The 25,710-nt window shown below is 46.8% G+C and overlaps 1 protein-coding gene across 1 annotated transcript in view; it reads right to left on the reverse strand.

Annotated features, from left to right (window-relative positions):
* Positions 1-419: 419 nt before the first annotated feature.
* The window catches only part of SF3B2 (splicing factor 3b subunit 2), a 30,771-nt gene continuing 5,480 nt past the window's right edge, over positions 420-25,710 (reverse strand). Inside the window, exons 3-21 of the mRNA XM_070950414.1 lie at positions 25,149-25,226; positions 23,981-24,223; positions 22,587-22,695; positions 22,225-22,310; positions 21,190-21,295; positions 20,314-20,402; positions 18,216-18,416; positions 16,929-17,063; positions 16,483-16,563; positions 14,816-15,043; positions 13,504-13,653; positions 13,304-13,393; positions 11,891-11,998; positions 10,432-10,539; positions 8,887-9,029; positions 7,450-7,551; positions 6,551-6,650; positions 4,651-4,836; positions 420-668 (exon numbers count right to left, since the gene is read on the reverse strand). Coding sequence (XP_070806515.1) covers positions 597-668; positions 4,651-4,836; positions 6,551-6,650; positions 7,450-7,551; positions 8,887-9,029; positions 10,432-10,539; positions 11,891-11,998; positions 13,304-13,393; positions 13,504-13,653; positions 14,816-15,043; positions 16,483-16,563; positions 16,929-17,063; positions 18,216-18,416; positions 20,314-20,402; positions 21,190-21,295; positions 22,225-22,310; positions 22,587-22,695; positions 23,981-24,223; positions 25,149-25,226 — 2,415 coding nt within the window. The 3' untranslated portion in view covers positions 420-596. The remainder of the gene's footprint in view (positions 669-4,650; positions 4,837-6,550; positions 6,651-7,449; positions 7,552-8,886; positions 9,030-10,431; positions 10,540-11,890; positions 11,999-13,303; positions 13,394-13,503; positions 13,654-14,815; positions 15,044-16,482; positions 16,564-16,928; positions 17,064-18,215; positions 18,417-20,313; positions 20,403-21,189; positions 21,296-22,224; positions 22,311-22,586; positions 22,696-23,980; positions 24,224-25,148; positions 25,227-25,710) is intronic.

Here is a 25,710-nt window from a genome sequence, read left to right on the forward strand (position 1 = left end):
ACTTAAATTCCCAGAATCCCCCAGCCAGCATGCTTTAAGAGATGGACTTCAAATCCCAGAATTCCCCAGCCAGCATGCTTTAAGATGAGTGGACTTAAATTCCCAGAATCCCCCAGCCAGCATGCTTTAAGAGATGGACTTCAAATCCCAGAATTCCCCAGCCAGCATGCTTTAAGATGAGTGGACTTAAATTCCCAGAATCCCCCAGCCAGCAGGCTTTAAGAGATGGACTTCAACTCCCAGAATTCCCCAGCCAGCATGCTTTAAGATGAGTGGACTTCAACTCCAGAATTCCCCCAGCGAGCCTGTTGGCTGGAAAATTCTGGGAGTTGAAGTCCACTCATCTTAAAATTCCCCAGGTTGAGAAAAAGAATGTTTTTTCCTTTGAACGCCCATTCAGAAAAGGGAAGAACAAGATCTCCAGAATCTCTGACTTTTATTTACAAAACAATCCGTTTCTGAGCTCCAACCACAAAGATGCAAAAGAAACAAAAAAAAAAACAAAACAGAGTGGAGATTTTAGGGTAGGCGGCAGGGAAGACGGAGGTGGTGTTTTAAAAAAAAAACAAGAAGGGAAAAAAAGAGAGGAGGGTGTTTCAGAACTTGAATTCCTTGTATTTCTTGGCTCCGGCTCGGCTGTCCTGAGGCTGTGCTTTCCGCTTCTTTTGCTAAAAGGAAAAAATAAAATAACAGAAAGTTGGTGTGTTTATGACAGCTTAATAGCCAGGGATTCCCGATTTCCTTCCGTTATCCATGGATTGGGAAATTCTCAATTCCCTTCAATTAGTCCACCAATCTTCCTTTCACCAGCAAAGCATCTCCGGTCCAGGCTTCGGTGTGAGATTTTCCCAGCATCCTTTGGGGGCCTCTGAGCTGCTATTGGCTCCTCTTAGCCGAAGAGACTGACTCGACTCACCTCTTAAACTGCTCCTATGTGGGTTTCCATTCACCAGCAAAATAGCTACACTCAACTTTGGGGTTTGATTTTTTTAGAACAGGCTGATGGTCTCACCTGGGGGAGCCCAGAGGATGGCCAGACAATGGAAGGGGTCCTCTAGTTAATATACGGGGAGGGGGAGCCACACTGGACAATGGGAAGCAAGCGAGCCTTGGTAGTACAGTGCTCTAAAGCACCCTGTTGTTAAGACCAGCTGCCTGCAATTACTGCAGGTTCGAATCTCGCCAGGTTCAAGGTTGACTCAGCCTTCCATCCTTTCTAAGGTAGGTAAATTGAGGACCCAGTTTGTGGGGGCAATAAGCTGACTTTGTATAAATATACAAAAGTATGAAGGCTATTGCTTAATGCACTGTAAGCCGCCCTGAGTCTCCGGAGAAGGGCGGCATATAAATCAATTTTTTTTTTAAAAAAAAAGTTTTCTTGGTAGTGCTTTCTCCTGGCTCTGGGTATCCTTCTGAGTGAGGTACCCCCTTCTTTTGATTTTCTAGGGAAAGTCTGGATGGATGGATGGATGCATGGGATAGATAGAGGGAGACAGAGAGAGATGGATAAATAGAATGGATGAATGGGATGGATAGATGAATGGGATGGATGGATGATAGACGTATAGATAGATGATAGAGGTAGATGATCAATAGAGAGATGAGATAGGTGATAGAGAAAATATAGAAATAGATATAGATACAGATGATAGATACGATAGGATAGAATAGATATAGATTAGATATAGATGACAGATAGATAGATAGATAGATGATAGATAGATAGACAGACAATGGGTGGATAGATAGATACAGTAATTGATAGAGATAGGATGGATGGATGGACGTATAGATAAATAGATGATAGAGGTAGATGATCGATAGATGAGATAGGTGATAGAGAAAATAGGTAGGTAGGTAGGTAGGTAGGTAGGTAGATAGATAGACAGACAGAGAGAGACAGGCAGACAGACAGACGATGGATGTGGATGGATGGATGGATGGACAGACATACTTGAATGGATGGATAGATATAGAAAAAGATATGACAGACAGATACCCCCTCCATGGATGGATGGAACTATAGATTGATGGATGGACAAACAGACAGACAGACAGATATCCTTCCTTTGATACAGTAGATGGATGGATGGATAGAAAGATGTAGACAGAAACATAGATAGATGGATGGATGGATAGATGGAGATGGCATTATTTTTTTTCCTTTGGAAAAACAAAAGTGGTCCATGAGCTGAATTATCCACCAGCAGTTGCTGGGGAACAGTGTGCTGCAACGGGAAGATGCCAACAGTCGAGGTCAGCACTTCTGTGCTTATTTTTTGACGCGCAGAGAAACATGTAACATGATCACTGCCTATTGGAGGGTCCCGGGACCCGCAGTGGGTTCCAGGCAGTGGGGGAGCCAGCCTCAAGATTTGAGAATGGTGGCAAAGGGCCCAACTGGCTTCCAGCCATGCCAAGCGGTTAAGATTGATGGGCGGGATGTAGGTTTCGTTTCTATGCCGTTACTATCGGTTCCAGCTTTTAAAACGTGTCAAGCTGGGAAGATGGAAATGGACCAAAAAACGAAATGAAAGGTTCACGTAAGACTTACCTTACATCCAGTTCAGAATTAGATCTTTTCAAAAGAGCAGAAACTGAACTGGAATCCGATAGAAGAGCATTTAAAAGTTTCCAAATGCAGTTTTGTAAAAAAAAAAAAATTAATTAAACGAGACTGGCCCCTGGGGAAGCAACAGAGCGGAGGAAATATTTTGGACCTCTCTCGCTCGATATTTTCCCATCTCCAAGGATCAGAGCAGGGCGGGAAGGCTGCGGATCAAGCTTTTCGTAGCTATTAGAACACAGATTCCTAGGGGCCGGAAGGGACCTTGGAGGTCTTCTAATCCATGGGTCAGCAACCTGTGGCTCTGGAGCCGCGTGTGGCTCTTTCATCCCTCTGCTGCGGCTCCCTGTTGCCAGTTGGCTCCACAATTGATAGGGCTTTCAGTTACGATAGGTAGTGGAAAAAGAACACTGTGCTAGGAGGAGACTCTATGGTGGGGGAACCAGACTTCTGGTTGAAAGGGGGCTTCCGGTTAGGACCTTTGTAGCTCTTTGAATGTTTAAGGTTGCTGACCCCTGTTGTCGGAGATAATTCTTGGACATGCTCAAGAATTAACAGATGTTGGGTTGTTTCTCGAGGGTCTCAGATCCCGGTTCGAGGATGATACCAGAACCCAAATCGCTGAAGGAGAACTAGTCGCTCTAAAACAAAGAGGGCGCCCTGCGAAAGATACGTCAAGGAATTCCGGAAATTAGCAGGGAGGGTCCGTGCTTGGCCCGAACGCACGCTTGTCCATCAATTCCACCTTGGTTTGGACCGCGAGTTACGACAGGCGTGTGTGTTTAGGAGTTTGCCACCCCGCTTATCGGAATGGTGTAAGGCAGCAATAGATCTTGATGTGGGGTTACGTGGATTCTGTGTAAGACCAAGCGTGGGACCATCCCAAACGCGGTGGCTGCCCGAGAGACCGTCACCCCCGAAAGCCATGGAACGAGGGGAGCCCGACCCTCGACCCCCGGATACTACCCGCCAGCCGTTACGGTGTTTCCGTTGTAACCAAATAGGACATAGAGCCCTGGATTGCCCACTACCACCGGCGCAAGCAACCGTACCTGCCACCACAGCTCCAAGCGGGAAGGGCCGAACCCGAACAAGTCCCGAAAGAACCTGAGGGGTTCTTCAGGCGGGACAGGCCGACAACGGAACACCGAATTACTTCTAGTCCAACCCCCTGCTTAGGCAGGAAACCCCACACCACTTCAGACAAATGACTTCTCCAGTCTCTTCTTAAAAGCCTCCAGTGATGGAGCACTCACAACTTCTGGTGGCAAGCAGCTCCACTGGTTAATTGTTCTCACTGTCAAGAAATGTCTCCTTAGTTCTAAGTTGCTTCTCTCCTTGATTAGTTTCCACCCATTGCTTCTTGTCCTGCCCTCGGGTGCTTTGGAAAATAGTTTGACTCCCTCTTCTTTGGGGCAGCCCCTGAGATATTGGAACACAGCTATCATGTTTCCCCTAGTCCTTCTTTTCATCAGACTAGACATACCCAGTTCCTGCAACCGTTCTTTGTATGTTTTAGCCTCCAGTCCCCTAATCTTTTTTGTTGTTCTTCCCTGCACTCTTTCTAGAGTCTCCACATCTATTTTTTACATTGTGGCAACCAAATGTAAACTGGCAACCATTGTGGATGCCGGATTCCAAGTGTGGCCTTATCAAGGCATTATGACTGTAACTTTGTTGCTTGTATCCTTACGATTTATATTGATATTGTTTCCTGATTCGTTATTTGTACCCTATGACTATCATTAAGTGTTGTACCTTATGATTCTTGATGAACGTATCTTCTCTTTTATGTACACTGAGAGCGTATGCACCAAGACAAATTCCTTGTGTGTCCAATCACACTTGGCCAATAAAAAATGACTATTAATGACTATTATAAAGTGGTATTAACACTTCACGTAATCTTACCACTTTATAATGTCTTGGTAAGGCTACACTTGGAATACTGCGTTCAGGTTTGGCATTCAGTTTCCACCCATTCCTTTTTGCCCCGGTAACGAAATTGTTGGGTCTTTTCCTCTTTGTTTGATTTTTTTAGGGTGTCAATCCCATTTTGAGGGACTGAAGGCGCCGCCTCTCACCTTCTGTTTGGCCGCGTGCTCTGCCACCATGTCGCTAAAATCCTCCTTCTCCACTTGAGCCTGCTGTTCTCGCACGTGCTCCTCGTACTTCTGGGTCATGGCCATGGGATCGAGCTCCAACTCCTCAGGCGCCAGGGCAACTTCCACCCCTTGGATTTCGGGGACCGGCCCTTTGCGGCTCATGACCTGCGGGGAGAGAGAAGACATCAAGATTAGGGATGAAGAAGGAAGCCTGGTCCACTAAGAGCTCTTTAAGCTATGATGGACTGCTGGGCATTTAAGGACAGATCTGTAGCTGGCGGGCACTGCCTACAACACTCTGGCGCCTTCATTCTGGAAGATGCAAATTTTTGTGAGCAATGTCAAAAATCATAAGTGATTGGTTGACTTAACAAGCAAAGTTATAGGGGAATGAAATGGAAGTGTTTGTGATTCACAGCACTGCAGTGTTTCTCAAAAGTGACAGCTTGAAGATGGTTGGATTTCAACTGCCAGAATTCTGGGAATTGAAGTCCACCAATCTTAAAGCATGCTGGCTGGGGGGTTCTGGGAGTTGAAGTCCACCCATCTTAAAGCATGCTGGATGGGGGATTCTGGGAGTTGAAGTCCACCCCTTTTAAAGCATGCTGGCTGGGGGATTCTGGGAGCTGAAGTCCACCCATCTTAAAGCATGCTGGATGGGGGATTCTGGGAGTTGAAGTCCACCAATCTTAAAGCATGCTGGATGGGGGATTCTGGGAGTTGAAGTCCACCCATCTTAAAGCATGCTGGATGGGGGATTCTGGGAGTTGAAGTCCACCCCTTTTAAAGCATGCTGGCTGGGGGATTCTGGGAGCTGAAGTCCACCCATCTTAAAGCATGCTGGATGGGGGATTCTGGGAGTTGAAGTCCACCCATCTTAAAGCATGCTGGATGGGGGATTCTGGGAGTTGAAGTCCACCCATCTTAGAGCATGCTGGATGGGGGATTCTGGGAGTTGAAGTCCACCCATCTTAAAGCATGCTGGATGGGGGATTCTGGGAGCTGAAGTCCACCCATCTTAAAGCATGCTGGATGGGGGATTCTGGGAGTTGAAGTCCACCAATCTTAAAGCATGCTGGATGGGGGATTCTGGGAGTTGAAGTCCACCCATCTTAAAGCATGCTGGTTGGGGGATTCTGGGAGTTGAAGTCCACCCCTTTTAAAGCATGCTGGATGGGGGATTCTGGGAGCTGAAGTCCACCCATCTTAAAGCATGCTGGATGGGGGATTCTGGGAGCTGAAGTCCACCCATCTTAAAGCATGCTGGATGGGGGATTCTGGGAGTTGAAGTCCACCCATCTTAAAGCATGCTGGATGGGGGATTCTGGGAGTTGAAGTCCACCCCTTTTAAAGCATGCTGGATGGGGGATTCTGGGAGTTGAAGTCCACCAATCTTAAAGCATGCTGGATGGGGGATTCTGGGAGTTGAAGTCCACCCATCTTAAAGCATGCTGGATGGGGGATTCTGGGAGTTGAAGTCCACCAATCTTAAAGCATGCTGGATGGGGGATTCTGGGAGTTGAAGTCCACCCCTTTTAAAGCATGCTGGCTGGGGGATTCTGGGAGCTGAAGTCCACCCATCTTAAAGCTGCCAAGGTGGAGAGACATGGCTTTAAGGAACCCAATCTTCTGCCTTTTAACGTGAGAATGTAAGGTATCTTGGAAGCCAGATTCACTTAACAACTTGGTTACTAATTTAGCAACTGCAGTGATTCACTTAACAAATGAGGCAAGAAAAGTTGTAAAATGAGGAAAACTCAACTTCACAGATTTCTCACTCGGCAACATAAATTCTGGGCTCCGTTGCGGTCGTAAGTCAAGGACTATCTTAAGCAAAAGAGCCCATCCTAAGCAAAAGAGAGACCAACCCAATCCTTACCGTGGCCATGTCATAGATATGTGTGGATCCCATCATGGCACCCCCAACCGTTGGCATCCGCTTCTCTGGAAGAACTGTGAATAGTTGGGGCGTCTCGCTTCTGTTGGGCATAGAACAGGTCGGTAGGAGAAAGCAGGAAAAAATGAATGAAAGAATGAATGAATGAACCAACCAACCAACCATGAATGAATGAATAAATGAATAAATCAACCAACCAACCAACCAATCATGAATGAATAAACCAACCAATCAACCAATCATGAATGAATGAACCAACCAACCAACCAGGAACGAACGAACGAACCAACCAACCAACCAACCATGAATGAATAAATGAATGAATGAACCAACCAACCATGAATGAATAAATGAATAAACCAACCAACCATGAATGAATAAATGAATGAATCAACCAACCAACCAATCATGAATGAATAAATGAATGAATAAATAAATGAATAAACCAACCAACCATGACTGAATGAATGAACCAACCAACCAACCAACCAACCAACCAACCAACCATGAATGAATGAATGAATGAATGAATGAATAAATCAACCAACCAACCAACCAACAATGAATGAATGAATAAATGAATGAATAAATGAATGACTGAATAAATAAACCAACCAACCAACCAACCAACCATATTGTGTTAGGGGGAAAAATGGCCCTTCAGTTTTCCTGTACCCTCCCCACTCTTCCCTCTAGAGTTGTGTCTTTCAGGATTGTCTTGAAAGGCCAACAAAATGTGCGAAGGACTCAATCAGGTGAACCTCTAGATCTCTCAAAACCCGACTTACTCCCCACACAAGAGACGGTCTTGCTGGTCCCCGAGAAGGGGGGGGGAGGGGATGTGAAGAGAGTGGAAAACAGAATCGAAAAAGCCCATTTACCCGTCCATGGCTTCCTCAATCTTCTTCTTACGCAGCTCAATCAGCTCCGGTGTCTCCATGCCGGCGGGCACCGAAGAGAAGCCCCCTGGGGTGATTAGGCCGCTAGAGGAGGAAGAGGAGAAACTGAGTCAGAACCAGGACGAACGTAACTGGAGCCAACCCTGGTTAAGGAAGTCACTTATTTGGGGTGGGGAAAATCATACGATGCACCGAATCCTAAAGTAGCCATCTGGTCTAGTCAATTTGCCCAACAGGCTGATGATGAGAAACAGGACAAGGAATAATGGGTGAAAGATCATTAACGGGAGGTCCGGTTACAGGAACTAAGGAGGGATTGCCTGACAGTGAGAACAATTCACCAGTGGAAGGGCTTCCCTCCTGAAGCTGTGGGTGCCCCATCGCTGGAGGCTTTCAAAAGTAGACTGGACAACCATTTGACTGGGATTGTTGTGGCCCGCCAGCGGCCAGTGGAGCTGGCAGCAGAGTCGGACAGTGAGGAGGTTGGGGAGGAACGTGGGCCAGTCCTGGGGGGGGGGGGGCTGGGGAAAGCTCAGATGAGGACTCTACATTGGAGGCAGAGAGGGAGGTAGACAGCAGTGAGGCAGAGGAACAGCTGGAGCCCGTTTCCACTGTGTGCGTGTGCAGAGCTGCCAGAAGACAAGAACAACTCAGGAAGCAGGGTCGACTTGGGAGTAAAGCCACACCTTGGAGGTGTGGCCCCTCCCATAGGAAACAAAAGAGGAGCGAACAGGGAGGGAGCTTTTGCAGGGAACAATTCCTTCGTTCGGTCGTTTCAAGAGTTGAAAGTTCTATTTGTGACTCTGAGAGACTCTGTTGCCAAGTTTGGCCTTGCTCTGCAGTTGGAAACAAGTTACGTGGCAGCTTGCCAAGCGAGATAAGGTCTGTGTTGATAACTATTCCTTTGGAAAACTGTTTGGACAAACCTTGCTGACTGTGAATGAAAGGAATTCACAGTCGTGTAAATAAAAAGAGGTTTAGCCGGGACCAAGACTCTGCTTCCTGCTTTTTAAGGGAGCCTAGGTCAGAACAGGGATGGTGTAAGGTTGAGCAGGGGGTTGGAGTAGATCTCCAGGGATCCTTCCAACTCGGTGATTCTGTCATTCTGAAGCTCAACTTGGGAGGCTTTCAAAACTAGACTGCACAACCATAGTATAAGGTCTCCTGCCTTGAGCAGGGGGTTGGACTAGAAGACCTCCAGGGTCCCTTCCAATGTGGTTATTCTGACGCTTAACTGACAGGCGATTCGGGGAGAGAGGGGAGGCTGCTAGTTCATAGATAAGTGGCCAATCCCACGCCAACATTTTCTTCTTAGGGACTGTCCTGACTTTGAGCTTTCCATGGAGATTTGGATGCTTTTATCATCGCATCTCCCCTATTTGGAAATCCCCACCCCGAAAAGAACAGACAGAGCCTGACCTATCGGCAGGGGTGATGAATCCCGTCTCGTCCGGCTTCTCTTCGTCGCTATCCTCGTCTTCTTCCTCCTCTGAGGATTCTTCGTCAGACGGCTCCAGTTCCCCCCAAGGAGTCCGGTCTATCTCTTCTTCTTCGGTCTTAGCCTAAGGAAGGGAGGGGGGGGGAAGAAAGATAGAGAGGGAGGGAGGGAGGAAAGGAAGGAGCAGAAGGGAAGGGAAGGAGGGGGGAGACAGGGATGGATGGATGGATGGAGGGAGGGAGGAAGGTAGGTGAGGGAGAGAGGCAAGGGAGGGAGGGAGGAGAAGAAGGGAAGGGAAAGAGTGGGGAGGGATGGGGAAGGAAGATGAGAGCGGGAAGGAAGGAGCAGAAGGGAAGGAGGGGGGAGACAGGGATGGATGGATGGATGGAGGGGGAAGAAAGATAGGAGGGAGGGAAGGAAAGGAGGAAGGAAGGGAAGAGAAAGAGAGGGAGAGGGAAGGAGGAAGATGAGAGCGAGAGAGGGAAGGGAGGAAGGGGCAGAAGGGAAAAGAAAGGGGGAGGGATGGAGGAAGGAAGATGAAAGCAAAAGAAAGGGGGAGGGAAGGAATGAAGGGGGAGGGATAAGCAGAAGGGAAGAGAAAGAGGGGGAGGGAAGGAGGGAGGAAGAAAGATGAGAGTGAGAGAGGGAAGGAAGGGAGGGGCAGAAGGGAAGGGGGAAGGGGACGGAGGAAGACGACAGCAAGAGAGGGAAGGAAGGAAGGAAGGAAGGAAGGAAGGAAGGAAGGAAGGAAGGAAGGAAGGAAGGAAGGAAGGAAGGAAGGAAGGAAGCATGGATGCTAATCCCTTAACAGCTACAAGCTGGGCAGCTGTCAATTTGTATATAAAAAAAAAGTACAATGCAGAAGACTTGAGCTGTGACTGTGAAACTCTTTAAGAGCTGCTTCCAATGGAAAAGCAAAGATTCTCAGTCTTCAATTTATTGAAGGAGAAAAGGAATTGGGTTACAAAATGTTTGGTAACTGGGCAGATTCTCGGTAGCACCTGATTTGTTTCTGCGTTTGTCAGAGATTATACGGATCCTTCTCTCGCCACCCTGTTGGCTGCCTGTTTTCTGGTAAAACAGGAGTATCCAATCTTGGCAATTTTCAAGACGTGTGGACTTCAACTCCCAGAATTCCCCAGCTAGTTGAAGTCCACACGAAAGTTGCCAAGGGTGGACACCCTTCTGTAAAGAAAGACTGATACAAATATATTCTTTTGCTTGTAATATTCTGCAAACTACCAACGAGATGATGGGAAAGATGGCTGGGGAATTCTGGGAATGAAACCCACCCATCTTAAAACATGGCTGGCTGGGGAATTCTGGGAGTTGAAGTCCACCCAACTTGCATATTGGCTGGGGAATTCTGGGAGTGGAAGTCCACCCATCTAAAAGGAAGCTGGCTGGGGAATTCTGGGAATTGAAGTCCACTCCTCTTAAAAGCATGGCTGGCTGTGGAATTCTGGGAGTTGAAGTTCATCTATCTTGCAACTGCCAAGGTGGAGGAAATATTGCTGTAAACTTACCTGGAATTCAGCAGCGTTGGTCCCAAAGACATCGCCGTAGAGTGGCTTCCCTGTCTCGTCCACAGGTGGTTTGCCCCAGCCCCCGGCGTGATATCCAAACGAGCACCCCTATAGAAAAATGAAACGAGGGTGTCAGTTCTTTGGCAGCTGCTTAAAACAAGCCACGATTCTGCGTTTCGCACCATCTTCTTAAGCACCATACGTTGAGAAGCATGGAAGAGCTGTAGCAGAATTTCCCGATTCGAACGAATACATGACCTTGTACATTACAGCAGAAAAGGTGTGACTGCCTTTGCTGTTTTTTTTTTTTTTTTGGCTTTTATCAATTGTTAATTTAGATTAGTATTAACCATTAATATGTATTGATGTTATGAGGGAAAAGCACTGTTATGAGATTACTATTAGAGAATACAATTATCATTACTGTGATGCTTATTATGAAAAGAACTGTAACCAGACAATACATTGTCTATATGGATTTTGAATATGTTGCTCTTTTTTATTTATATTAATAAAAATATATATATTTTTTTTAAAAAAAAGAACAGCACGTACTCTGCTAGAGAGAATTTCTCCAGCACGAGTCCAAAAGCTCGGAAGGCAAAATCTCTGGTCCTGCAACTTTATCCCGGGACACATATATTTGCTTTTTATTCGTGATTTATTATTTTAATTTTTTCTTTCTGATGATCTTCCTACGGATTCAGCAAGCAGGTGGGGTCTGGCAGCTGACCGTTGAGCTAACAGAGTCCCCAAACCTTTCTCGGTTTTGCAGAATGACCTAGGCTTCCTTAGAAATTAAACAGCACAAACTTAGTCCCGGCAAACCTCTTTAATTCATATGGCTTTGAATTACTTTCATTTACAGTCCGCAAGTCTTGATAAAAGAGTCTTTCAGAGGAAGGTTGTCAACACCCACCTTATCTCATGTGGAACGCTGCCAGAGGGCTAATTTCCAGACGCAGGGCAAGGCCAAACTTGGCACAGAGTCACAAACAGAAGCTTCAACTCTTGAACCGGCCGGATGAACTAATTGCTTCTTGCAAAAGCTCACATCCCATTCGCTTCTCTTTTATGTCTTATGGGGAGGGGCCAATCATCTCCAAGCCTTACTCCCAAGTCGACCTTCTTTCCTTAATTGTTCCTGTCTCCTGGCAGCTCTGCATGTGCGCACACTGGGAACAGGCTCCCGCTGTTCTTCTGCCTCACTGATGTCAGACTCCAGAGACTCCGGAGGCAGCAAAGAACTACCAGATGGCCTTGGCCCCCTCTCTGCCTCTGACTCAGAGCCCTCGTCCGAGCCTTCCCCAAACTCCAGGACTGGCCCACGTTCCTCCCCAACCTCCTCACTGTCCGAATCTGCTGCCAGCTCTGCAGGCCGCTGGCGGACCACAACAGATGGATTGTGACCCTCGACAGTCGAGAAGAAGTACTCCCGAGCATGTTAAAGCTGACTCACCTCTGGGATGGGAGAATTCAAACCCGGGATTTTCAAGTTGGGGTAGGAAGGTGGCGGGCCGTAGCGCTGCATGGCGATCAGCCACGGAGGAGGAACTTTGTGGGCATTCTTGGAGACACAAGGGAGAAAAAAAAGAAGACACCGTTAGTGACGGAAGCCTTTGTATTAGCCTCCTCGCCTGACTTCTGTGCAACCATCCCACCCTAAATGTCTAGGGAGATCCTCAGTCATCCAGGTCGTGGTTGTCCCAAAAGTGCTTTTTTCAAGAGGCAACTGGACTTTCTGGTTTTTTCTTTGAAGACATTTCACTTCTCATCCAAGAAGCTTCTTCAGCTCTGATTGGATGGTGAGGAATGGAAGGGTTTATATTCCCTGCAAACAGCTGGTCATTTGCATCCTTTTGGAGGGTTTTTGAGGCCACTTGGAGGTTTAGCTGTGTCCTCGGGGTCACCTGAGTAATGCAAATTGGTATGAAGCCTTCTTGGAACGGCTGAAAGGACTGTGTTGTAGAACAGGAGATTGGTGGAGAAACAAAACAACCACTTCACAAACACATGACACAACATAGGAGAACAAACCCATCAGGACAAGATTCGGCAGTTCATCTGCATTTAAAAGACAAAGGCCACTCTTTTGAAGACAACGAAGTCCACATTCTGGACAGAGAGGACTGCTGGTTTGAAAGAGGGGTCAGAGAGGCCATCCGTGTCCAAATTGAACATCCCACTCTCAACAGAGGGGGAAGGATACAACATCGTCTATCTGTTGTCTACAACACAGTCCTTTCAGCAGTTCCAAGAAAGCTCCCCAGCCGTTTGGATAAAATAACCATCCTTTGGCAGGTTGGCTTTTGAAAAAAAAAAAAAAGAAGTGTCTGCCAAGATTCTCTCTTGCTCCATCTCCCAAGGCTCAGTTCGGAGGCCACCGCTGTTCTTGTAGGTGTTAGCAATAGCATTTAGACTCATATACTGCTTCACAGTGCTTTGCAGCCCTCTCTAAATGGTTTACAGAGTCAGCAACTTGCCCCCAACAATCTGGGTCCTCATTTTATCGACCTCGGAAGGACGGAAGGCTGAGTCAACCTTGAGTTGGTCAGGATCGAACTGCTGGCAGTGGGCAGAGTTAAGCTGCAATACTTCATTCTGACCACTGTGCAGGAAGGAGGGAGGGGGGAGGAAGGAAGGAAGGGGGTAGCGATAGCCCTTAGACTTATATACCACTTCATGGTGTTTTTCAGCCCTCTCTAAGCGGTTTACAGAGTCAGCCTTTTGCCCCCAACAATCTGGGTCCTCATTTTACCGACCTCGGAAGGACGGAAGGCTGAGTCAACCTTCAGCCTGGTGACATTTGAACTGACAAATTTCAGGCAGCCGGCAGTCAGCAGCAGGTGTTGGCAGTCTCCTGACGACTTACCGGCCCCACGGGCATCCCCAGGGCGATGCGCAGCTCGTCTGAAAGATCTCCCGGCTTTTTCTCCTTCAGACGTGTCTCGAACTCTTTGCCCTGGGGGAGGAGGAGGAAGAAGAAGAAAGGGGAAGGACTTGGCAAGGGAGCCGCCACACTAGCCTCCCTCCCTCCCGTCGAGTTGGGGAAGAGGGCTGCGGCTTCGTTACCTCGTAGTACAAGTCGCCGTGAATGGTCAGCTTTGGCTTCGTCTGCCACTTGAAGAAGGCGTCGTGCAGTTTCTGGTAATCGATGTCGATTTTGCCCATCTTTGGCCGGACTTTCTCCCGCATTTTGGATTTCATGGTTTTTTGTTCCTCCTGGAGGGGCAGGGAAGGAAGAAACCAGGGGAAAATCAGCCAACGGGAAAGGGTCCTGTTAAGTGAACCCATCAGCTGTTAAGTGAATCAGTTCAGTTTGTTAAGTGAGTTTTGCTGTCAGGGTTCCGACGGATGCCCTAATTAAATCATGAGTCTCAAGCTAAGCGTCAAAAGAAATCCAGTTATTTATTAGGAGCTTCATGGCGGCAGGTTCCCAAGTGAAGCCAGCTCTGACCCTATGTAATTTATGCCCCAATCATGACCCTGTTCCCCCCCCCCAATCACATTCAATTTTGCATGTTGTACGTCACTCCCCTTCGACTACTGTAGGTATCCCTGGGATACAGCCTTGAGGGAGATAAGCGTGGAATGTGCATCTGTTTTTGGCTGCTGTGCAGTTTCGCAGTTTCCCATCCCCTCTGGCCTATGGCAACTCGAGAGCAGGCCAGGGATGCTTTGCGAGTTGACATCTGCCTCATTTTATGACCTTTCTTGCCGCAGTTGTTAAGCAAAACTCACTTAACAAATGTTTCGTTCAGCAACGTACATTTTGGGCTTGATTGTGGTCATAGGTTGAGGACTAAATGTATTGCCAATTCTGTCAGTGTGTATGAGAATTCATGATTGGCAGAGACATGGTAACAAGGTCAGCCAATGAATAGGGCTTAGTAACAAGGTCAGCCTATGGGAGCTGAAACAGTTTGGAGCCTGGGCGTGGCTTAGTTCTGTAGCTCTGAGTCTGTGCTAAAGCTGAAACTAGTCTGCTGAATTGAAACTGAAACGGTTCTCTCCTCTGCCTGTGTTTTGCTTGTAACTACTACCACGTTGGAAGAACCTGCCATTGGTATTGTACATTTACTTATGTGTTATATTATATATAAAGAGAAGTTAATGAATCCTACTGAATCAGTTACCTGTGTGTGCTTTCTGGATCTGATTGCTGTTGCAAACTCTTGACAAGTTCTGTGTATACTTTTATTTGGTTATTTAATTTGCTACGGTAATATAATTTTAGCTTGACCATTCTGAATTCCCACCCTCTTGAGCCTCCCTTTCGTGCAAACTTGAAGGCTGCAGTCATGGAACAGCTCTCTGTGTGTCTATGTATGCGTGTGTGTGTGTGTGTGTGTTTGTGTGTGAACAACAAAGCCTCCTTCCACACCTTTTCCTGCAGGGCTTCCCTCATCTCTTGGATCCCGGTGCGCTTAATGAATTCCGGCAGCTCAAACGGCGGCTTCTCGATGCCTCTCTTCCCCTGGAGATATTTGCGTTTGAAACACCAGTGGCGGGGCACGGGGACCGAGTTGCGGGTGGCCTTCAAGTGGACTAGCAGCTTGGGATCCTGCGCCGTCACATCGTGCATCTCCACCACATCGGGGCGGGCCACCAGCTGCAGGGAATCAAAAAGACAAATAAATAAAGTCCATTCTCCTGGGTCAGGGGTTGGCAACCTGCGGCTCTGGAGCCACATGTGGCTCTTTCATCCCGCTCCTGCAGCTCCCTGCAGCACAATTGATGAGGCTTTCAGTGAGGACAGGTAGAGGAAAAAGGACGCCATGCTAGGAGGAGACACTATGGTGAGGGAACCGGAGTTCCAGTCAGCTCCAGAATTGAACAGGGGGCTTCCAATTAGAGGACCTTTGTGGCTCTTTTGAGTGTTTAAGGTTGCCGACCCCTGTCCTAGGTTTTTCAACTGCCTTTCTTTCTTTCTTTCTTTCTTTCTTTCTTTCTTTCTTTCTTTCTTTCTTTCTTTCTTTCTTCTTTCTTTCTTTCTTTCTTTCATCTAATCTATCTGTCTGTCTGTCTGTATCTATCTAATTTCTATATCTGTGTCTAATCAATCTATCGATCGATCTATGTATATATCTATGTATGTATCTATCATCTATCCTCTATATATCTGTATCTATCTATCTATCCAATTATCTATCTATCTATCTATCTATCTATCTATCTATCTATCTATCATCTATCTTTCTATCTCTCTATCTCCCTATCATCTATCTATCTATCTATCTATCTATCTACCTATCTATCTATCTATCTCTTTCTCTCTATTTATCATCTATATATCTAGTTATATCTATCTATCAATCTATCTATCATCTATCTATCTATCATCTATCTATCTATCTATCTATCCATCCATCTATCCATCCATCCATCCATCCATCCATACGTTTCTCTCTTTCTCTCTATCCCTCTAATCTACCTTAATAAAGATGGGATACAAATAAATAAACAATACAACCACTTCTACGTTCAAAGAAATAACAACAATCCATAGAGTAGCTTAAAGTACTCATAATCCACATACTAAAAACCAGTATTCCTTCAACGCTCTTCTCCTAATTTCATCTATAATATAGTAAAATATCAAATGGAAATAATGTTGTGTTTGTAAAAAACTACAGTATTTCTCTAGTCTTCAATCATAGGATTTCTCCAGGCCCAGCCAGAGAAATCACAACCTCAGGAGTCCTAAAAAAATCCACTTTACAGCCCAGGGAGAACAATATCTCTCATCCTAGAAAAGGTTAAAAGAAAGCAGAGGAAGAGGAAGGAAAGGGGGGGGAGGAAGGAGGAGGAAGATTGTGGGCACCGTGGTGTTCTCTGAGCTTGGTTATTTTCTTGTAGACATTTCATTACCCAACTAGGTAACATCATCAGTGCTAGATGGAGTGGGGCTTGCAAAGTGGAGGAAGAGGGAGGAGGTGAAGGTGGGAGGAGGAGGAAAGAGTATTAAATATGTTTACCAAGTTACTTATAAAGTAAAAAGGCAACATAAAAATTTGGTAAATGAATAAATAAAAGAAATGGAAGCCATACCTGCTTCAGCTCGGCCACAGTAAAACGGTTCATCCGCCTCAGTTTCTTCTTGGACAATTTGGGAACTTCCGGCTTCTTTTCCTGAATTTTTTTTTTGGGGGGAGAGAGAGAGAGACCTGTCACTTCCTCTAACAATTATGATTATCCCGTCGTATCATGTCAGTGCAAGTTTCTTAGCTACATAGCCATTTTTCCCTGTAATCTTACAGGGGAAACTTATATAAGACATATATGACATATGTGCTGAGACAAGTCGCTTTTTTTGCCACCCATCCTCAAGAATCTTAAACTGTGGGATGGACTGCCCCTACAGCTGGAGGTTTCATTTCTGTTCTAACAACCCGAAACCAAGAAACTTCTTTTTCTTTCGTTGCAGGTTCACACCGAAGGCTAAAAAGAGCAGGAAAACGGGGTGTTTCCCATCAGCCAGCCACTCACAGACTCACCTGCTCATCGTCGGAGCTGTCGTCGCTGTCCTTCCGTTCTTCCTCAAACCCCTTTTTCTTCGGCAGAGCCGAAGCGGCCAACTTGTCGGTTTTCTCCGGTTCTTTCTCCTTGTCCTTCTTAACGTCGTCGGTCAGCTGTGAGGAAAGGAGGACAAGAGTTGGGGAAGGGAATTCTCAGAAGGCGGGAACAAGTTACAGGCGGCCCTCGGCTTACAAGCGTTCGTTGCGGGGCCTTTCAAAGTTACGACGGCACTGGGGAAAAAAGGGCCTTTTTTCACACGACTGTCGCAGCAAAAAAAAAAAAACCCATCACGTGATCAAAATTCAGATCAGCTTGGCAACGGGTTCGTATTTATGACTGTTGCTGGGTCCCTTCCGATGAGCTGAGTCCATGGGGATGCCACATCCCAGCTCCCTCAAAGTGTCCTGAGGACACATTCCTGAAATGAAGCTCCCACAACTTCCAAAGGCAACTTCTGTTCCATCATTTGATTGTTCTCACTGTCAGGAAATTCCTCCTTATTTCCAAGCTGAATCTCTCCTTGATCAGTTTCCATCCATTATTCCTTGTCTGACCTGCTTTGGAGGATAGCTTAACCCCCTTCCTCCTCTCTGTGGCAGCCCCTCAAATATTGGAAGATGCTCTCCTGTCTCCTCTGGTCCTTCTCTTCACTAGACTAGCCATGCCCAGTTCCTGCAACCGTTCATCGCATGTTTTAGCCTCTGGTCCTCTAATCATCCTGGTTGCTCTTCTCTGCACTCTTTCTAGAGCCTCAACATCTAGAACAATGGTTCCCAACCTTTTTTTGGCTATGCCCCACCTAAGCATCTCTAAAATCCTGATGCTCCCCCCCCCATGACATATAATTCTTACTATCCAAAAAGTGAACTCCTACTCATGCCAAGGAAGCCTAAAATTTTTAATTTTGGGCCAAATTTATATATATTTTAATTGTTTTTTAATATTTGTATTTTATGTTTTTTAATTCTGGCTGTACACCGCCCTGAGTCCTCAGGGAGAAGGGCGGTATATAAATTTAAAATAAATAAATAAATAAATAAATAAATAAAAAGGCCATTAACTTGATTTAAACAAGGTTCCAATTGCCCCCATTAAAAATCAAATTGCCCCCCCCCCCCGTGAGGCATGGGCCTCACGTTGGGAACCATGGATCTAGAGTCTTTTTCTAGAGTCTCAACAACAGGGAAAAGATCTACCTTCACCCCTGACTTGTGTGTGTCTTTGCATCTCCGCCCCGATCTCTGGAACCCCAGATCTGATCATACCTTGAATGCCTCAAAAATCCTTTTGAAGAAGATGAAATTGGGATCGTAGATTTCCGGCTCTTCGGTCACATACTCGATTTCCAGGGGAGCATCGCTTCCTGATTCTTCCCCGTGTCCTTTGCCAGCCTGGGGAACCTGGTTACTTTTGGAAGGGGCGTTTTGCTTCTTTTTTTTCTTCCGGTTCCGTCGTTTGCGGTTTTTCTGTTCAGGGGATTCGAGAAAAGATAACCTCCGTTAGCAGAGGGTTAGCTTTCTACTACAAGGAGCTGCTGGTACAAGTTCTACAGAGGAATTATTGAGTCTGTCATCTGCACCTCTGTCACTGTCTGGTTTGGCTCTGCAACCCAACAAGGCAGACAGAGACTTCAGAGGAGCGTTAGAAGTGCAGAAAAAACCATGGCTACCAACCTGCCTTCTGTTGAAGACCTGTATACTGCACGAGTCAAAAAGAGGGCTGGGAACATATCTGCAGACCCCTCGCATCCTGGACATAAACTGTTTCAATTCCTACCCTCAAAACGACGCTATAGAGCACTGCACACCAGAACAACTGGACACAAGGACAGTTTTTCCCGAATGCCATCACTCTGCTCAACAAATAATTCCCTCAACACTGTCAAACTATTTACTAAGTCTGCACTACTATTAATCTTCTCATCATTCCTATCACCCATCTCCTCTCACTTATGACTGCATGACTGTAACTTTGTTGCTGGTATCCTTACGATTTATATTGACTGTTTCATAATATGATTTGATTGCTTATTTGTACCCTGTGACTATCATTAAGTGTTGCACCTTATGATTCTTGACGAATGTATCCTTTCTTTTTATGTACACTGAGAGCGTATGCACCAAAGACAAATTCCTTGTATGTCCAATCACACTTGGCCAGTAAAGAATTCTGTTCTGTTCTGTTCTGTTCTATTTCTATTTCTATTTCTATTCTATTCAGAATCCTATTCTATTCTATTCTATTCTATTCTATTCTATTCTATTCTATTCTATTCTATTCTATTCTATTCTATTCTATTCTACTCTACTCTACTCTACTCTACTCTACTCTACTCTACTCTACTCTACTCTACTCCTATTTCTATTCCATTCCATTCCATTCCATTCCATTCCATTCCATTCCATTCCATTCCATTCCTACCATGGGGGGGGGGGGGGGCGCTAAGGGGAACCAAGGGGTTAGTTTTGTATTGATCTGCGGGAAATTCACATTCCACCTGACTCTCCTGTAACCAGCCTCTCTTAGTAAAAGTGCCTTTCACTTCCATCAAATGTAGTCGAGAGTCTCACTTTCCTAGGGGATCAGACTGCGACAGGTCTGACACTACCAGCGTCAGAAACGAACCGAGGATCTTTTTCCATGCAAAAGGAAGCAACCCGGTCTCTGAGCTGCAGCCTTTCCCAAGTCCTTGCTGACCCAGCCTGTTCTGACCTAGGCTTCCTGAGACAGCAAAAAGCACACGATTAGTCCCCAAAACCCTCTTTTTATTTCAACCGCTGTGAATTATGTTCATTCACAGCCCGTAATGAGGCACAAAGAGTTTGTAAAGAGTCCGACAGAAGTCTGCCACAGTCCTTTGGGATAAGGCTGATAAGCACCCACCTTTATCTTCCTTGACACGCTGCCAAAGACTTAATTGGCAATTAACTTTGCAAGGCCACACGGAGCACAGAGTCAAAACGGAGCTTCAAAATTTAAACCGATCAGAACGAACAAAGATGCTTCCTGCAAAGGCTCACATGCCTTTGCTCCTCCTTTATGTCTTATGGGAAGAGCCAATCTTCTCCAAGCCCTACTCCCGAGTCTTCCCTTTTGTTTTAACTATTCTTGCCTTCTGGCAGCTCTGCGCATGCGCGCACTGGGAACAGGCTCCCCCTGTTCCTCTGCCTCGCTGATGTCCAATTCTGGAGGCTCTGGAGTCAGCACATAACTCCCAGATGGCCCTGGCCCCATCTCTGCCTCTGACACAGAGCCGTCGTCCAAGCCTTCCCCAGACTCTAGGACTGGCCCATGTTTCTCCCCAACCTCCTCATTGTCCAACTCTGCTGCCAGCTCCGCAGGCGGCAGCCCAATTCCTCTCACCTCTTTCTTAGACAGGGCCGAAGCGTCGTCTTCAGCATCGGAGGCAGAGATGCCAGCCAGCGCCCTCAGCTCGGTCTCCATGTCATCGTCTGCAAGGAAGGCAAAATTGGGGCGGAGATTAGCGGGGTGGGGGGGAGATAAAAAACTGGAAACACACCAGCCCCTCCCCAAAAGGAAGATTACACGTAGCCCTTGAGTTACAACAGTGTAACTCAAAAGTGACCTTTTGACGTTACAACGGCACTGAAAAAAGTGGCTTATGACCATTTTTCACTCTTAGAACAGTTGCAGCATCCTAATAGTCCCGTGATCAAAATTTGGACACTCGGCAAGGGACTCGTATTTATGACGGTTGCAGTGTCCCAGGGTCATGTGATCCCCTTTTGCGACTGTCTGACGAGCAAAGTCAGTGGGGAAGCCAGATTCACATAACAACCTTGTTACTAACTTAACAACTGCAGTGATTCACTTCACAATGGTGGCAAAATAGGTCGTAAGACGGGGCAAAACTCACTTAACAAATGTCTCACTTAGCAACAGAAATTTTGGGCTCAGTTGTGGTCGTAATTTGAGGTCTACTTGTAGTTATGCAGATCATTGCTTTAGTCTGGCAAGATATGGGCGAACAACCCTAGAGAAACTACGCAGAAGCAATTCCAGGTGTCGTTCTTTAAGTTGACATTAACCCGGGCAATCTGTTGCAGATTCCCCATTTGTTTCCACTATTATCATGAGGACTAGGAACTTTTTTAAAAAAAGGGAAAGAAAAGATTCCAAGTCTGGTCCCAGCAATATAATTTCATAATCCGTCTGTCTGTAGCAGGGATGGATGTCTCTGTACTAGACTTCCCAGGAACCCTACTACTGGCTCTTTACCTGTGGCGCCAGGTACAGATGTGAGCTCTTCCTGACGGATCTCCTTAAGCTGAAGGATCTTTTCCAAGGCTTGAGGAATTTTTGGGCCCACCCCTGAATCATCGATCTGGAAAGGTCAAAATCAACACTCAAGATCATCAGCCGTCTGCGAATTTCATTCATGCAAAACAATTCAGGCTTGGATATCCTTTCGCTTTAGGAAACAGTGGGCAAAGAGAAAAGGCATTTGAGCGGGTAAACTTTGTCATGAATCAGGCTAAGAACCGTCTGGAAAGAGGACACCATTTTTTTTTTACCACGGAGGTAAGTCCGCTGACTCATGTGCCTGCTTCCAGGAGCCCTTTGGAAGCCATATTAACCCCAGAAGCTTCCATGCTGCCACCTTCTTGCGCTTGGGAACGTAGAAGGGGGGATCTAGTAGAGGGACTGTAGTTAGGCATAATAGCATTCTTCCCTTCAGTCAAGGTCATGGTATTCCTGCAACTGGAGGAGGAGTGGTTGCAGTAATGGCTCAAGTTGGGATGGATGGTGATTGGGCCATGTGATGGATTGATGGGTGCAAGGGGCTGGATTTGGGGTTTTGATTTACTGAGGGAAAACCCAGAACTCTCAGATTCAGGTTTTCCCAGATGTGCCAGTATGCCTACTCTAATAAATGGGAACTTTATGCCTGTCTCGGAGTTTTTAATTGGAGTTTGTTATGGAACGCTGACACGCACGTTGTACAAGGGAAAACCAGATCTCTCCTTGAACCCAGATAGCAGACAAAATTCTTAGGCAGTTTCCAATTAATTGAATCCCATTCCTACTTAAGGTGTTGACGTATCAACACTTGGCTGGTTTCCCCCCCCCCCTTCCTCCCTTACCTACAGATAGCTCAATTTCTCCTCCTATAAATTGAATGGACGGATGGACGGATGAATGCATGGATGGATGGATGGATGGACGGACGGATGAATGCATGGATGGATGGATGGATTTAAGAACAGCCTTGTTTCCCCTCTGTTGGCCACCTCTGGCCATAAATGGACTTACCTCCCGACTGTCTTCTCCCGGAGGAGGTGGGGGGCCACGGGGTCTTGAGCTCGCTATTCCCATGGGAGAGCTGGAAGCGGTGTTTACTGGAATAGGGAAACCGAGACTCAAATTAGCTGAAGCAATACATTTTTTGTCATTTCCTCACTTAAAAGACAAAGCAGGGAACATCATGAGTGCTGGAAGGGAGCAGAGTTTGGTCTCAACTGTAAGCAACAGCCTAAACAAGGAACTGTTGCTGAAGAATACCAACATCGACGGGGCAAGTCACTTGCATATAAATAGTGAAACTCACACTCCCTTCCCAGCACTGATGATGTTTCCTAGTTACCAACCTCCTGTCCTGGCCCAAAAGCACTTACGTCTGGGATGGCCTTGAGGTCTTGAGAGCAGATCTGGAACTGTCCGAGGTACTGAAGGAGCTAGCTTTGACATCTCTTGCTGGCGCGCCTGCTCCATTAGGACAGCTGCCTGTGGGGGGAGGCGGGGGGGGCGGGAGAGGAACAGAGGTGGGGGGGGGGAGAAAGGAGAGTCAACGCAGGTTTGCAACCCTGCAAACTTTTCTATCAAACTTTTGACCCGCCACCTAGGAATGTCTGCAAAGCAAATGGAGGCCGTTTCACCATTTCATGCCAATCCTTCTCTAAAGGATCGGCATGGAATCCGATTGGGTCCCTACCTGTGGGTTACAGGTAGGACCCACAATCGAGCCCAGAATTTATGCTGTCGAGTGAGAAAATTTGGGAAGCGAGTTTTGCCCCCATTTTATGACCTCCCTTGCCACCTCTGCGAAGCGGATCACCGCGGTCGCTTAAACGAGCAGCCCGGTTGTTAAGTGAACCGCGTTTCCCCGTGGACTTGGCTTGTCAGGAGGTCTCAAAAACAGGATCACGCGATCCCGGGAGGCTGCGACCGTCATCAATGTGAGCCAGTTGTCGAGCATCCAAAGGTAAATCACGTGTCCATGGGGACGCGGCATTGTTTGTCAGTGGGAAAATGATCAGCCGGTCACTTTTTTCAGCGCCGTCGTAACTTTGTTCTTATTAGGTCTTATTTTCGGGGTAGTTACCCGAGTGGTGGGATTCAAATAATTTAACAACCGGTTCTCTGCCCTAATGACCAGCTCAGTAGGCATGGCTTGGTGGTCATGTGACTGTGTGGGCGTGGCCAACTCAACATCACTCACATTGTAACACCTTAGCTGTTACAATGTAATAAGGGTTAACCAGAGAGGCAGTTTCTGTAAGCAAGGTAATAAAGAATAGGCTAGAAACACCACCAGAATGTTTCCTTCCTGCCTTCCTTACAGGATTAGCCCTGGTTCTCTGAACTGCTTAGAAAGTTAACAACCGGTTCTCCCGAATAGGTGCAAACTGGCTGAATCCCACCACTGAGTTACCCATTAGTCCAGTAAATTTGAGTCTTTCGTGCTGTAGAGAGTAAGAGGCAACCCAGTCCAGGCATTTTATGTGCGAGAAAGAGGGTGAAGACAGTTCCTCCTTAATAATTCACAGAGTGTACCATAGATACAGAGGCAAGATTCTCTCTATAGGCATGGAAATCATAGAAAACTCAGCTTGGAAAAATCATTGTGTGTCATTTTGGTGTGTTTTGGGCCTGACAGATTCTAAGAGCCAGAGTGGAAGACAATGGAAAGATGCCAAATTAAGGAAGGCTGCTGGTGGGCTATTACCCACACACGTGCACCCCCCCCATACACATACCTGTGCATTTTCAAAGCAAGGTGTGTCGTTACCTGCTTGCCTCTCTCCTCCTGTTGGATCAACATGGCGGCCTGTTGCTGAGCCAGCTTCAGTCGCTCTTCTTCAGGCAATGAGGAAGGATCCATCTGCATGCGAAGAGGCGCGCCCATAGTGGGAGGCGGTGGAGGGGGTCCCACACCCATGGGGAAGCTGAGGGCCATGCCAGGGGGAGGGGGAGGGGGAGGCTGCATCGGGGGCATGCCCATTGGAGGGGGAGGCAAAGGAATGCCTTGGACCTGCACGAGAGAGAAAGAGGCGTTAGTCCCAAGAAGCATCTTCTGGACTTGCTGGCTTCAGAAATTGGGAACGCTGCAAAAGTCGTAACTGTTGCGTCCCTTTCTAGATCGGGACTCCCTACGCACAGTTACTCATGCCCTCGTCACCTCCCGTCTGGACTATTGTAACGCTCTCTACATGGGGCTCCCCTTGAGGAGCACTCGGAGGCTCCAACTGGCGCAGAGTGCGGCCGCGCAGGTGGTTATGGGAGCGTTGTGGTGTTCCCATGTAACACCTCTCCTGCGCGAGCTGCACTGGCTCCCAGTGGTCTTCCGGGTGCACTTCAAGGTTTTGGTTATCACCTTTAGAGCGCTCCATGGCTTAGGACCTGATTATTTACGGGACCGCCTGCTACCACCAATAGCCTCCCACCGGCCAGTACGCTCCCATACAGAGGGGCTCCTCCGGGTGCCGTCGGCCAAACAATGTCGACTAGCAGCCCCTAGGGGGAGAGCTTTCTCTGTGGGGGCACCTACAATCTGGAACGAGCTCCCCCCGGAGATACGGAGGATCCCAGATCTGCGTACCTTCGGTCACACGCTCAAGATTTTTTTATTTCATCAAGCTGGCCTGGCCTAATTCTTTTCCCCTTTTAAATGTAAATTTTAATTTGTTTTTAAATTATTGGGTATTTTAAATTTGTCTCAGCCAAATTATTTAATTCATTTTTATTCTATTTTAAATTTTTGTATTTATGTGTTTTATTCTGTGGCTGTTCACCGCCCTGAGTCCTTCAGGAGTAGGGTGGTATATAAATCCAATAAAAACAAAACAAAACAAAAAAAACTGTAAAAAAGGGTCCTAAGTCACTTTTTTCCAGTTCCGTTGTAACTTTGAACGGTCACTAAATGAACCTGTTGTAAATTGAGGATTATCTGTACTTACTGGTCCTGGCAAGGGAGGTGGGGCTGGGTTGTCTCCATCATCTCCTCTTAGAACAGGCCTGGTAAGCAGAATTCCCGTCTGTTAAGAAAAATGAAAAGAAAAAAAAAATGGAGGAAAATAAATCAACTACCGTATTAAGATGCTCCGAAGTATAAGACGCACCTAGCTTTGGGGGAAGAAAATAAGAAAAAAAAAATCTGCCTCTGCCTCTGCCTCCCAGCAATTTGCTCCTTGCAGCAAACAGTAAACAGCGTGGTCAGCTTCAGCACAGCCTGATTTAGCACAACAAGCTGATTGGCGGTTGGCTCTGCCTCCCGGAATACTTTCTATCAGCTGTTCCAGTCAGCGGGGGCCACCGCCTGGAACGGGCCGTAAATGGGACATGCAGAGGCCAAAAATGGGATGCACAGAGGCCAAAAATGGGGTGCGCAGAGGCAGCGATAGGTGACAGCGCCGATGGGCACAGCCTGGAACAGCTGATAGGCGGTATTCCGGGAGGACAATCCAACCGGCAATCAGCTGCTGGTGCTAAATCAGGCTATCCTGAAGCTGACCATGCTGT

Source organism: Pituophis catenifer, unplaced genomic scaffold (assembly GCF_029215685.1).
Source record: "Pituophis catenifer annectens isolate HBS135680 unplaced genomic scaffold, rPitCat1.0.hap2 SCAF_10, whole genome shotgun sequence".
NCBI lineage: Eukaryota > Metazoa > Chordata > Lepidosauria > Squamata > Colubridae > Pituophis > Pituophis catenifer.